This window comes from Olea europaea, chromosome 10, assembly GCF_002742605.1.
Source record: "Olea europaea var. sylvestris chromosome 10, O_europaea_v1, whole genome shotgun sequence".
NCBI classification, from domain to species: domain Eukaryota; kingdom Viridiplantae; phylum Streptophyta; class Magnoliopsida; order Lamiales; family Oleaceae; genus Olea; species Olea europaea.
Window position 1 is genome coordinate 21,802,823 of NC_036246.1, and position 15,365 is coordinate 21,818,187.

Here is a 15,365-nt window from a genome sequence, read left to right on the forward strand (position 1 = left end):
AATTGGTATACTTTTGTAATTGTGAAACATAAATAAGGGCACAATTGTCTTTTTATTGACAAGAGGCCAATAAGGTGAATAAAAAAAAATGGTCAAATTGAAAAATTGGTTGTTTGACCAAGCCAATTTAAAAAGTACCCCATCAGTATCATGTATTTTGGGCCGGGTACACGTGCAGATCACGTGATATAAATGGGGTTTATAAAATCCCAATAGCCTTTTCGGTCTCGCCCATTTCCTCACTTCTTCTTCCTCAAGAAAACTTTCATCTATAAAATTCAGAGGGAAAAAAAAAGTTAATCAAATAAGATTATTGAAAAATGGCACCGGATCCTGAAGATGCGATCAAGGACGAGAAGAACCCTCCGCCACTTGATGAAGACGATATCGCACTTCTCAAAACCTATGTACTGTTCTTTTCCCCCTCTCGTGAGCCCTAATTTTCAGCTATGTTTTTGTTATTTTTTGTTTCTACTAGACATCGAAGAAATGAAAATAGTCAGATTATTTTGTGAGGTCTGAGCTGAGGATAGGAATATTGAATGGAATAATTATGATCTAGAATAGGAATATTGAATTGGAACGGAGTTCTAGTAACTGTAGCTTCAGAAAACCCTAATGAGAATCGAGTGCGTTATTTTATTATTTAATTATATTACGAAGAGTAACAAGCAATGTGCTGAACTATAAATGATTTGTACATTGTGGTGCAAGGATTCTAGCCAGGTTTTGGGTATTTTTAGGATCTGGGGTTTGGAAATTAAATATAAATTAAGATTTTTTTATTAGTTTTCTTAACTTGAACTGAAGCTTAGTGTACAATCCTGGTTAGGACTTGAGACTAACTGTTTGTTTATGTTTCCTCATTTTATCTGGATTTTTCTACTCTTCAATTTAGGCTTTTAATGGATTTATGTAATTTAATAAAGAAAAAGTGTGTGTAGGCTTTTTATGGTGCACACCATAGTCAATCTGTTTTTATAGCTTAAGTTTTGGTGATGGTAGTTTCTTCTTGTTAAATAATGGCCTTTGAAGTGTTTGATAATTAAGCATGCTTGTAAAATGCTGCTTTTACTGATGAAATGATGTATGCAGGGCTTGGGACCTTACTCCACTAGCATAAAGAAAGCCGAGAAGGAAATCAAGGAAATGGCCAAGAAAATTAATGATTTATGTGGTATGTTTCGTGCCCTAATTTTATTTCTTTAGAAGATGATCAAGGCTTTAAATTTTGTCTAATCACTGAGTCGTCTTTTTTGAAAACTTCTGATCTCTGTCATTATCTGCTGTACTCATGGATTATCTTGTTCTTAATTACTTTAGTTTCGCCAAGAATAATCTGTTGAGTTTTCACTTCATGTTAGGTATCAAGGAATCTGACACTGGTTTAGCTGCCCCCAGCCAATGGGATCTTGTCTCTGATAAGCAAATGATGCAGGAGGAGCAACCTCTCCAGGTAATTTTTTTGATTGCTAACTTATTTGTTCTGCTTACCTTATTTTATATCTTGCAAGGCCGTAACTACATCTTGTGACCAGGTTGCAAGATGTACCAAGATCATTAGCCCAAACACAGAAGATGCGAAGTATGTTATAAATGTTAAACAAATTGCAAAGGTATGTTAGCTTCCCTTTCTTCTCGACAGCTTTTTCAAGAATTTTGAGTTTCAACCTATAGCTCAACTAAGTGAAAAAAAAAAAATAAAAGAATCTAGTGAGTGATAATTCCTCCAAAGCCATATCCAGATATAACAGTTGTCCAGATATAACAGCTGCGCTACATGTTTGTTTTGCATTTGTAGTGTAAGGCAAGTTATTTCATTTATTTACTCAAAATTTTGTCATAGTTGTGAACATCTCATTCATTTTAGCACCATTTCATTCTTGCAGTTTGTTGTTGGATTGGGTGATAAAGTTTCACCAACTGATATAGAAGAAGGCATGAGAGTTGGGTAAGTTTTTTCTGTCTTGTTTTTCTTTACGCTACCAAATATATCTTTGTTATTTGCAGGAGTTTTTGACTTTTTTGTTGTGCTTGATAATAAAGTGCACAGATGGAATCATTTTGGTAGAAAGATTTTTCTGTTTTATACTGCAAAATATTGAAATGTGCTTAACTTAGCATGGTGGTTCCATCGAGCGCAATGGTGATGTAGTGAAGTGACATGGAAATTTTCCCATTGCTGTAGTTTTTATTTCCAAATTCGGAATAGCAATTTATTTGTATACGAAATGCCTAGTTGTATGTAATACATCTGAATTAGGGCGGTTCACAATCTCAACTACATGTCCCCTGTTTCAGTGCTGCTGATGGTTCTGAAATTTGCTCTCTTTCATTTCTTTCTCCTCATTATGCCAAAATCTGTCTTTGCTTTTTATTTGGTAACATGTGATACCGTAGGCTGGAACTTCCTCAATGCTGGCACATGATTCTCTTGCTATTGCGTGATACATAGTTTGACATTTTCTTTCATCATTGCAGCGTTGACAGGAATAAATATCAAATCCAGATCCCCTTGCCTCCAAAAATTGATCCAAGTGTTACAATGATGACAGTGGAGGAAAAGCCAGATGTTACCTATAATGATGTTGGTGGATGCAAAGAGCAAATTGAAAAGATGCGAGAGGTATGCTTTATATTGATTCTTGTCATGCTCTGAATAGATAGTCCTCATCGCTATTGCTGCTATCTATTCTTTGTATTCTTTTGCTCTCTCATCAACTATTGCTACTTTTCTTTTTGGATAACTCTATTAGATGATTTATTAAGAAATTTTATATTCTTTCATGACTGCACGATCTGATGGATATGGTAGGTTGTTGAGCTGCCTATGCTTCACCCTGAAAAGTTTGTAAAGCTAGGGATTGATCCCCCAAAGGGTGTTCTCTGCTATGGTCCTCCTGGTACTGGTAAAACACTGCTAGCCAGAGCCGTGGCTAACAGAACTGATGCGTGTTTTATTCGTGTTATTGGAAGCGAGCTTGTTCAGAAATATGTTGGTGAGGGAGCAAGGATGGTTCGTGAACTATTTCAGGTCAAATCCTCGGTTACTTTAGTTTGTGTACATGTTCTCTTACATTACTTGCCATCTGACTATCACCTTTTCCCTGTGCAGATGGCCCGCTCTAAAAAAGCTTGCATTGTGTTTTTCGATGAAGTAGATGCCATTGGAGGTGCACGATTTGATGATGGAGTGGGTGGAGACAATGAGGTCCAACGCACCATGCTTGAAATTGTCAATCAGCTTGATGGATTTGACGCTCGTGGCAATATTAAAGTTCTAATGGCAACTAATAGGTTCTGTTTGCTCTCCTCGTTTACCTGTCACACTTTGTTTTTATTCATTCTAAGTAAACTTCGCAATGATTTTTTCTCTTCCGGGGTGTAAGATAATTGATAGAGTAACATGAATGACATGTCCATATCAATTATCTTGCTCATTCTATCAATCTAAAATTTAGGTGGTTTTAGCACCTGAAATGCTCTTGCTTTCGTGCACATGTTATCACGACCCCCCTTTCTCTTATAGAGAAATATTGACTAAATAAATGATGCAAGTGTGTTGACCCAGGTTGTCTTGTTTTTGTTTTTTAATGATCTTCTGGAGCGTTGACTAGGCATATGAACTACAGAATTATCATTTTTTTCTGTGTGTCAATTTTTCCTTATTCCATATGCTCTGCAAAATTTGTTCATTGTTACTGGGATATGTCTGACTTGGAAGTTTGCAAAAATGAAGTAACCATTGCATGCCTGTATATATATCAAATTACTTCCCCTTTACATTCCATTTTCATTGGTTCTGGGGGTGTTTGGGTGGCACTCCGTTTCTCTCAAATTTTAGATGTAGAATTATTGTTTTATGCTTGCTAAGGTTTTCTATAGAATGTAATACTGTATTATCTGCTAAGATCAGATTTTGCTTTTTGTAGTTCAGTGGCTTCTTAAGCTGTAATTCTACAATCGCTTGTATTTCCTAATCTAATTCTGTTTATTTTTTATTTTTTCAGACCTGATACACTGGATCCTGCACTATTACGTCCTGGACGGCTTGATCGTAAAGTGGAGTTTGGACTGCCAGATCTAGAAAGCAGAACACAGATATTTAAGATTCATACACGAACAATGAATTGTGAGAGGGACATCCGGTTTGAACTTCTTGCTCGGCTTTGCCCAAACTCTACTGGTATGAAATTGAACTCTCTTCATATTAGTTAGGCTTCGAAAATTTCTACTGGTATATCTTATTGGCCTTGTTCTGTTATTGAAAAAGGTTGAATGGATTATAGGGTTGATTTTGTATAGCATCATTGAACATACTATGAGAAAGATTGGTACCAGCAATCTGTGTCTTTAACCATGGATAAGGCATGACTACCTAAGACCCCAGGGATGACTATATTTCATGAGCAAACTCTGGGTGAATATGAACTGTTATGAGAAATATGCCTGAAAGTTCTGAAAATTTACATGAATGGAATAGGGTCAAATTGAAAATTGTTTTAACTTCATTCTATCAATGAGGAATTTGTTACAAAATTTCACTTTCGGAAATGTTCTTATGTCTGCTTGTAATTATGTCTGATTAATGATTGATTTATTGACTAAGTTGTGGATCTTCTTATTCAGGAGCTGACATAAGGAGCGTGTGCACAGAGGCCGGAATGTATGCTATACGAGCAAGAAGGAAGACGGTCACAGAGAAAGATTTTCTAGATGCTGTCAACAAAGTCATTAAGGGGTACCAGAAGTTCAGTGCAACACCAAAGTATATGGTGTACAATTAATAAACATTCTCCAATTGAAATTTCGCTGTCGTGTTTGATGCAGTTGGGTCTTGGGGATTTTACTCGATATTCATCCTTACATGCTATATGTACTAGAACAGAACCCTGGGTGGCTTGGCCGCTCAAGGATATTGTTCCCATTATCAACTATTGCTTTGTCACTTTGATTGCAGTTGAAAAATATTCTGATCAGCTTGATTTGTGCGTTTGTTTTTCTCAGTTAGATTTGTTCTATGATAATTGAGTTTCTTGGTGATAATCTGATTGGTTAATATAAATTTGTAATTATTGTATGAGTAATGCTATTTGTAGTCAGCGACTGCATTTGTCATCCTATGTTGCAGTTTGTTATTTGAACCATTATTTTTTTGTAATTTTGTTGTCTCAAATAACAAGTTACTACTTCAAATAATAAATTGTTCCATATGATGATTACTTGCTCCATGTACCTTCCGGGTGAGCTGAGACACCTAGACTTGATTGGCTTACCCAAAAACAATCCGAACCTGTGGTGAGCGAGACATTGATAATCCCTGATCATATCCAATAGTCAATAATTTTAAACAGCCCACAATGGGATAAGCCCTTAGCCCATATATGTTACATGGTACTAAAACTAAGCCCATGTATGGCTTCCTATTTTTGGGAAATGAAATTAGGTGGAATAGTTTTTTTGTTTTTGTTTTAAGTGATTGAAAAAGAAGGAATTTTTTGTTGATTTATGTGTAATATTATTTTGTGAAAGATTCGAGCCGGCTTCCGTGGAAAATTCAGACTTTCTTTTTGATGCTGCGATCACATAAAAACATAAACTTTGAGGCTCAATAGCTAAATACATGGCAATTGAATCATAAGCCGAGATCATAAAGAGCGTGGTTAAAAATATAAGAGAAAAATAGAATGAAAATTAATGAGATTCAAATTGACTAATAGTATACTATTACTATTACATAGAACAGTGTCCAAAAGTGATAACAGGTCACCAAAGAATGACGCGTACGCACCAGAATCCATTATGGATATATGTGCACAGAATTTAATAGTTACAAGTGACTTTACCTTTTTCCTGTAGTCGCGTAAATGCTTATTAATTGCTGTTAAGGTTTTTGAAAAAGCGAAGAAAAACAAGAAAATTGAGGGCCAATGTCTTCCATTTCTGGGTTCTTGATTGTGAAGCCTGAAAATGGTGGGATTTTGGACCTCTTCAAGTTCTTGGCCTTGAATAATCAACAAAGTGTAGCCAAATTTCTTGAAGGTTCCCATGGTGATGGTGTGGTGGTGTTTGAGGAAGAAGTCAATGGTGATAACAGATGGGGGATAGTTGTGTCGATAATAGCGAGGAAAGTTATAAAGATATTTGGGAAGCCTCTGGAATGGACTGGATACCTTGTGGAGTTCATCCTAAACCTTCTATCTCTCAATGGAAACTTTCTTGGATTGGCCTACAGAATTTTACATGGTAAAATGCTCAACTTTATTCATCCATTTCCCCTTTTCATTCCTCGGAGTGTTGAATATAGTTGATTAGTAGAATTGTACTGTTTCTATGGGTGACTATAGATGTAAACCGTGATGAATAAGCTGAAATGTCTTTAATTTGTGCATAAGTGGATACTTTGGCAGTGCTTCTATGATGTTTACAAACATCTCTAGATATTCGCCTATGGTTGATCCCAAATACAGCGAGGAAAATTTTGTTCGACTCTTATGGAAAATAGGTTGATTATTCAGGCGGTTCCATCATTGTCGTGGGTTCGATTCCAGAGACATGGAATTGGGCGCAGTGTACATGCAGCTCTTGTTCTCTGGTTCGTTGGGACACATCCCACGATTTACCTCCCTCACAGAGCTCTTGGGATGGGACATCGGGGCCCTCAAGGTTGGGATTCAACTTTTTTTTAGATAAGATATCTCTGGTAAAGTGCTCACTCGTAACCTAGCAGATTACAGTCCAAGACTTAATCCGCTGGATGTTTCCAAAATCGGTACTGTAGGGTTATGTGAGTTCAATAATAGAAACTTTCTCCATTCAGGGGCCTATCCAAAAGAGAATGTTATACTTCTGATTATAACATTTGCTTTCAAGATTCAGACTATTCTAGGTTGCATTGGACTTTGACTCTAGATTACTGTAGGATATCTATAGGTTCTTTTTACAACTTAAAAGTGCTTCTTTTTCTTAATGTAACAAGAATTCCTTGCATCTTGATTTCCACTAATCCTTGCCCTATCTTAAAGTGAATGTTATATTTTTTTATTTCTGAAGTGTGACAAATATTCTTCCTCAGCCATATTTGTAGTAGAAACAGCACCATAATACCGACCTACACAGAAAATGCTAATTTTTGATAGTTCTAAATTACGAAAGTAATATATTTGTGCAAGTATGATTCCAAACTAGTAATTAGGTATAAGTAAGAACAATTTTTAAATAATTGATTTTTTCCCTTTTTACTGCTAAAGGAACTATTTCAAGCTTCTTGTCTTGAAAGATTAACTCTGCCAACCATATCCGCAATTTTCGTTCTTAATACACAATATATCCACACATATATGATATATAAGAGTGCAATTATAGTGGAAAAAGGATCACATAGCATGTTTGAGATTAAAAAGACTTGTTATTTCATTTATCAAATGTGGCATTTGAACAAGTTAAGATTATACTTTTCATATCTCACCAGTATTACCGTGTAATTTCGGTTTATTATTCTCTCTATATCATTACACTTTTCATTGCAATCAGCATGAAAATTAAAATTGAGAATTTCATTTTTTGCTTTGTGTTTTACAAGGAATTCTTACAGTCCAAGTATTTTATGAGAATATTTTTGGTGCTTTTGAGCTATTGGTATCTTGCTCGTTCCTACTGAATTTTATGTTCATGGCATTAGATTGCCTCAGTTATTTCATAAATGCAATGAACAGGAGACATTGTGATACCACAAAGAGGCTCGGAAACATTTATTAGTGCAATTGGACATTTAGATGGGCGTATAGATCTGTACAAGAGCGATATGTTGCTTAAAGAGTTTGATGAACCTAATATTCTTAACAATCTTTTGAGACCAGAAATGGGAAATCAGGCACTTTTTGACCTGTGCCTAATGGCTTCAAAATTAGCCTACGAGAATGCTAAGGTCGTTAGAAATGTCATAAATCTTCACTGGAAGGTATGATTTCTGTATTGTTCTTCTTTCTCAATAATAGATTGAATACATGTGGTCCATACCAAATATTAATCTTTTGAATTTCTCATATCCGAAAAGCAGATGCATTTTGTGGATTTCTATAACTGCTGGAATGGTAAGAATTTTGCTTCAGATGTTAGTAGAACCATGTTTTCCACTTCCCTCTTTGTTCCTAAATATTACGTTGGGTGCTTATCCTTTGTGTTGCAGAATATCAGAAAGAAGAGTCGACCCAAGTTTTCATATTATGTGATAAGCCAAAGGATGCAAATCTGATATTAATTAGCTTTCGAGGAACAGAACCTTTTGATGCTGATGATTGGATTACAGATTTTGACTACTCTTGGTACGAAATACCAGAAATTGGTAAAGTGCATATGGGGTTCTTAGAGGCCTTAGGGTTGGGCACTAGAAAGAATACCTTGTCATTCCAAGAAAATCTCCAAGTAAAAAATGTTAATTCTGGTAACTTTAATCGTCTTTATGCTAGTACTCCTTCTGAAGGTTATAAATTGTCTACCTCTAATCAACAAGGTGTATTGGACCAGTCTTCCGACAAGAAGCTACTTCCAGTTATGGGAGAGAGGACTGCATATTATTCCTTGAGAAGTAAACTCAAAAGCTTACTAAAGGAACATAAGAATGCAAAATTTGTTGTCACGGGGCATAGTTTGGGAGGAGCACTGGCCATATTGTTCCCAACAGTACTAATTCTTCACGAGGAGGATGAGGTCATGCAACGGTTTTTAGGTGTATACACGTATGGACAACCAAGGGTTGGTAACAGGCAGTTAGGGAGGTTTATGGAATCACATCTGGAATATCCCAATCCGAAGTACTTCAGGGTAGTGTATTGTAATGATATTGTTCCAAGGTTACCTTATGACAATAGAACCTNGTTTCGTGTCTCAATAGAAGTTTCCTTTTCTATTCATAAGAGTTTGGTCATTTCTAATATTGAAAGACTGTATACCCAGCTATACTTCTCGACTAGGATTTTCTCCTTTATCGGAACAATCAGAAAGCGTTTAAAATTTATCCACGGCTGAAATAATGCAGAACATTAGGCAGAAGGGTGAAGACCTTTTTTCAGCTATTCTTCAGATGAAAAAGTTGACACAATTCAGCAATTTTAGAAACTAACACAACAGGTATAATGGCAAAGTATTTTCTCTACATTACGTGGCTGTTATTCTCTAAGATCTGTTTAACTATGGCACAGAGATCGTGTTGTGCAATGGAATCATATCATGCAAGTTAGCTGCTCTATTAGTTTTCAGTCAGTAAAAATTGTATGAAACATTTACCTTTTCGTTGTCGTTCCCAACTGTACGACTAGCTTGGATCTTACTGAGGTCCTAGTTTTTGAACCTTGCTAGCCTGGAGAGGGTACCATATATTTTGCAAGTTTTCAGGAGATTCATTGAAATTATTGAGAACAATGTACGAATGAGAAGATCATTAAAAGTGCTCCTGTCAGTTAAGAAACCTGGCAATTTCAGCACGACGCCATACCTGTTTAGCAGTTACAGAAGATCCTCTCCTATTTTTCTCGAACTCTGTTGATTGCAAGCCTTGTATATAGTTCTCTGGGAAAGTGCCCACCTAGTCGTCATGTTTGTCCCGGCAAGACGATGGCTTGTTTGAGTAGACCAATTTTGAAATTTGTGTGCTCATCTTTTTGAGTTTTAATTTGGTCGAATTGCTCGTTTGAGCTTGATGACTCGATACCATATTAAGATTTGGGGTTCCATCTTAAAATATCAACATTTTAAGAGAAATAGCTCAATCACTTATAAATTAGTCTATGTTTTCATCTTTATTTGATGTGAGATTTTATTCCTTAACACTATCTTTCTTTCCATAATCTCTTTGAGAGGCAAAAGCAGTCTGTCGAAAATAGTAATTAAAACAGACAGCATTTAATTGTTTTTAACTAAGAAATTTCGTCAAAATTTAACAAAAATTCAACTTTGCACTGACCTTGACTATCAAACAAGAGTTTCCAGGCTTCATCAGTTAAAGCATAATGAACTATGGATTTGATAATATCCAGAGGAGCATAAACCCTGCCTAGCCCCATCCAATGCCTCTAATTGGAGAAAAGCTAATATTTGAATAGACTGCAACAGGTGTAGTAGCACCCTACAAGTGAGAAAAGCATTGAATCTGTCAATTTCTTGCACAAATGTTGTACTTCATTTTCCTGCTGCTCACGTTCATGTTTTTCTAAGCCAATTGGCGCAAAAATAACTAAGGAAGATGTAGTGGAATCATTAATAGCACTTAAAAATCAGTAGGTAAACATAAAAATATGTGAACATATTGTTCTGATAAATGATACAAGCGTACGGGACCGTTGACAAGTAATAAATGTGATGAGTAGGGTATCATTTCATAAGAAATAAATTTTAATTTAAGTGTACTAGTATTCTATCAAACTCGAATGGTGGTCACTCAAAAGATATTGTTAGTATAATTATTCTACGAGGTATGTAAAAACATGGTTTATAAACTTATATGGAAGGATAGTGTTGGAATTTCGAGTCCACTTATTAATATCCTATTTCTAGTAGTTTAATGTGGTTTGTGTAATGACAATCATTAATTCAATTTTATTTAACTATCTCTCTCTCTCACAGTTAAACCTGTTTTAAGCACAATTCGATCTTATTCCTAATTCGAATTCATATGCAATGTATTTAATTATATGATTATCCATATGATTACACATGCCATACATGTTATTCCTAATATCTATTATCCGTGTGTGTTAATCATGCAGTGCTCTAAATTTATTGTGAGCACTTGAGCACTACAGCAAGCAATTAATTATCTAAATGACACGCAAACATTTAAATATACAACGAGCATGCATAATTAATCAAAAAAACGCAAAAAATATTAAACTACTTCTGCTTGAATTAAAAATAAATAAACAAAGTGTTCATCTTCATCAATACAACTATTGATTTAGCCTATCATTCCTTCAAAAGGACGATCATTGATCAACATGGATTTGGCAACACTAGTAATGATTGAGTAGCTGAGTTGATTGCTTTGACTTTCCCACTACTTTTCTTCGGGGACAAGTTTGAGGCTCTCTACTTTGGTACTTGTAAGTTAGTTATAGGTAGCACTAGTATCCACCAAAGCGCTAATTCACTTTCCATTGTTCTTCACATTGATATGCACTAAGCCTTTGGCCTTGCAAATACGGGGTTTATGCTCTTTCTCATTTACCTTATTCAAAGGAACATCGTCCTTTTAGTTACTCGGTGTGATATTATGTTGTGCTAATGATTGCACCAACCATGTTCTCGTCCTGTTTGGAGTCGATCTTGTAGTGGCTGCTAGCTTGCAACACATCTTGCTTTGAACCTGATGCTCTACTTGTTAGTTGACAATACGTACTTATGAGGAGTTTTCATAGACAATTTGTCACCTAATGAGGTCCTTCACATAAAAAGCACACAATTCTAGGAGTAGTATCAAATCTACCTCTGATGTCTTTCCTTTGCTACAATTGTGGCTATGGTTACCATGATAGTTACTTGATGAATACTCTAATGATTTCCCTACAAGTTACTTTGACAAGTGATTTGATTGTCTCTTCCCTTATAGTAAGAGTAATGCTCTTCTCCATTTGAGTTTGAGTTAGGCTTGAAAAATTTGTTTTCTCCCCTACTAGATTGGCTATTCCCTTATGGCCAATCTTTTCTTGATTCAGGTTGATAGTCCGTTAGATATTCGGTAGCTCCTAATGTTGCTCAAATCAGCTAACTTATGTCTTTGAATTTTTGTAAGTATCCACAGTTTCAACCCTTTTATGAACATGAACAACTTATTTTTTCGAACATGTCTTGAATATTCAGCACGTGTCTTGAAAAGGATTTCACATACTTCTTGGATGGGACCTGTATGTTTTAGTTCCTATAATGCCAGTAAGCCTGATATTCCATATTTTTAGGGAAAAATTATGATCTAATCACCTCCTTGAAAAGATACCAAGAGTCTATTCGAAACCTGTTGGCTTCAATATCGACATATGTTGTCCGCCACCACAATTTTGCTTCTCCACATAAATACATGGTAGCATTCGTTACTCTTCATGCTTCGTCTTTAATGGTAGTCACAAGAAAATAAGTTCTCGACCTGCTTTGCATTGTGTGCACCTCCATAGGTTCAAGATTCTAGGATGAGCCTAGGTACATAATCTTGTGTGAGAGCTTTCCCATTGCTAACTACACATTGGAGTATTCTCAACTGAACTCTCAATGTTTCCATTTCTTCCAATAGGTCACGAATCATTGTCATGGCATTAGTAATCGCTGTGCAGCCCACTCGGCTTTCATCCAGTAGGATGTGTAATTCATGGATCCCTTTTGGCCAACTTAACTTTTTTTTTTAAAGGCTCTCAATGACATAGCATAACTTGATAGTTTACCCATTAAGTGCATGCCCTATTTAGTACTCTTCTTTTGAGGGTCATCCACATGGTTTTTGATGCATTTGGATCCATAGCTTTTTTATTGAGGGATATGAGCTACAGCTCTAATACCAACGTTTTGGGTGCCTTTCTTTTTAGCACAAAAGGGACACCATATGGTAGTAGTCTGCTCAGCTAGACTATCTTTCACCTTTTCTCAATCTTTTTTAAATGAAAGATAATTTGATTACAATTTAAAGAAAGCTTTGCAACATACTTTGAATGCTTTGAAAATAATTTGTTCATTGATTGATGAAAGCAGAAAATTACAATTACGGTATAGGAGACGAACACCAGTGAGCTTGATAAGACTTTCGAATACCTTGTAGCCCCTATGATAGCTGAAGAAACAAAAATCTAAGTGACATGAGTTAATGTTTAAAAGACGAGTAATCATATTAAACATTTACAAATAGCAAGGTTATTTTACAACTGAAATATACTATTACAACTGAATGAAAATTATAACTTAAACTAATATTTACAAAGTGTGGTTGAAGTTGGGCAAACTATAGTTGCGAGTGGATGAAGAGGCTAAGTATAGATGTGGTCCTTAACACAAAGAGTTGAAAAGCTAGAAATTTGTGCATGTAGCATTACAAGGAATGAATTCTAAAAGAGGGAATAATCAATATAGCTCAAGACTCTTATGCATATAGGATGAAGAATAAGGTAAAGAGAAGAGGGAACTGAAAGAGAATAGCTTTTTAGTTTCATATTCTTCATTGCGCCTAAAGTCACGCATAAGTTACAAGTCTAATTTTCCAAATTTAACAGGTAAATCTGTAGACTTTGTTACACTTCATTCGGTGAAGCTCTAAGCATCAACCACGTGATGCTGCTAGCAAAAAAATTCAAGCCCGTACTCCTTGTCATTGTTCTACCTAGCCAAGGCCAATAGTAATAGGTAGTCAAAGTAATGCTCACCTCTATCAAGGTGCCATGTACAGGCCCAACCCGTATGATCTAGGGATTATGCTTGTTGTACATTGGAGGCTACATCTGGGTGTCCATAATGGACACCCAGCACGGCAGGCGCCTCGGCCAATGTAGAGGTGCCGGGTGTCCATTATGGACACCCTTATATAGCCCCCAATGTTCATGTAGCAAGGTCCATGATCTAGGTAAGGTGCAATGACCCACTATAGAGTAAATTCGAAGCGACTTCCTTTTAAAGTGAGAAGGTAACTTCTTACTTCGTTTCTTCCAAGAGATCCGTTCGTTAAAATTATATACCGCAAGTGTACGATTTACTTTTAAATAATAAAGTGGACTAAGAGTTAAAGCCGATCCCTCGAGAAACGTTTACTTTAAATTACAATACTCTAGTCAATTTAATCCTCCTAACAACAACACACACACATTTAATTTTAATTTTTTTGAAAATATTGAAAACAACTAAAAACTCTACAACAATAACAAATCATAAAATTGAGGAAAATTTCGAAGAGGATAATGGTTAGGATTCATGATTTTGCTTAACTGTCACCTAATTAATTTCTTCACAAGCAAATACAAATTACTCATTTAGAATATTAGACCCGATTTTTCGATTTAACTAATTACCTCCCTCGAGCGAAATTAACCCTAATTGCTTAATTTAGCTTGCTATATCTTTATGTTGATTAAAACCCAAACAATAGAATTTAATTTTTGTGAAAATAATTTAATGGATCACTTAGAATTAGTGGTATATATCTATTCCCTACAAAGACCTAAGGTACTCACTTCTTGGTCTAAAATTCAAAATCTTTTCTCAAACGATGTATAAATTACTAAACACATTCATTCATTTGGTCATATAAATGAGGAGCAACAGCACAATAGTATATACACACAAAAATAAGTAACTTAACATTAAAGAAAAAGTACTGAAATAAATAAAGTTAGATTAAGCTACGTCATAAATTCCAATATTAAGAACTAACTCATTTTGCATAAATAATAAAAAGGAGAAGAGTTAGATGAATATATTGCAAGTTCAAGAACAAAATACATGATAAAATGTAGAACCCGTCTCTTAGTTAGATTCTTAAAGGAAAGATTAACTTGATCTTTATTTATTTATTTATTTATTTCCAAAATCTCATCATCTTCTTCTGTTTTGTGCCTTGCTCTTGGCCTCCAAAATGAAAGAAAAAAGAGAATGAAATGAAAAAATGAGGAATGGTTGAGAATAGCTTATAAAAGCCCTAAAAAACTGTCCCCAACAATTTATCAAACAGACCCTAGAATTCCAAAAATAAATAAAATGGATCCTAGATTTTGAACGAGCGACAAGGCGCTCAAGTTCTATCCAAAATTCAGCTCGGTGTCACCTAGGAGCTTGTAAGTGGCACCCAGATGCCAAACTTTCTTCCCCTTTTAGCAGCTAAAGTCTTCAGGTAATTGCACGTTAGGTTCCTCAACTGTAATCTTATACATTTTGGTCTTCGAATTTTGACTTTCCTTCGATTATGCCCTCCAAAACTTGACCCAATTTCCTTCAACTCTCGACATGTGAGCACTTTGGTCCGCAAATTTATATTTTTGTACGATTTGGTCCTTTTTCCTCTTCCTTTTTGCCTAGTTCTTCTTCAATTGGGAGGAAGGTGGTTGCCTACAATAACAATAATTACACAACTGTGAGGAAATCCACTCATTTCATCAATAATAACCTTATTTTAAGTGTCATATAAGTGTGAAAACATACTTTCAAGATCTTTCATACAATATTTGACATTAATTGATGTGAACTCTCTGTAACATGCACTTTTTAGTCAGCTCAGTATACTTTTTAGATGTCAAGACTAGGCTATTGGGAACCAACTTTTTAGAATCATTTAATGCCCACGAACTTAGGACTGTAGAAGTAACGCCAAGGAGGAGACGCCTCGATAGTTAAGATGAGGTCACGTG

The 15,365-nt window shown here is 35.5% G+C and overlaps 2 protein-coding genes across 2 annotated transcripts; both read left to right on the forward strand.

Annotated features, from left to right (window-relative positions):
- Positions 1–225: 225 nt before the first annotated feature.
- On the forward strand, positions 226–5,083 carry LOC111401486 (26S proteasome regulatory subunit 7A-like). The gene is made up of 10 exons (XM_023029226.1): positions 226–407; positions 1,096–1,177; positions 1,365–1,456; positions 1,539–1,616; positions 1,890–1,951; positions 2,482–2,626; positions 2,816–3,034; positions 3,116–3,297; positions 4,011–4,186; positions 4,630–5,083. Exons 1-10 carry the CDS (start codon positions 321–323, stop codon positions 4,785–4,787), a joined length of 1,281 nt encoding a protein of 426 aa, XP_022884994.1. The 5' UTR covers positions 226–320; the 3' UTR covers positions 4,788–5,083.
- Positions 5,084–5,773: 690 nt separating this feature from the next.
- Positions 5,774–9,027, forward strand: LOC111400402. Its single transcript, XM_023027820.1, has 4 exons — positions 5,774–6,246; positions 7,716–7,960; positions 8,060–8,093; positions 8,189–9,027. Exons 1-4 carry the CDS (start codon positions 5,931–5,933, stop codon positions 9,025–9,027), a joined length of 1,434 nt encoding a protein of 477 aa, XP_022883588.1. The 5' UTR covers positions 5,774–5,930.
- Positions 9,028–15,365: the final 6,338 nt, after the last annotated feature.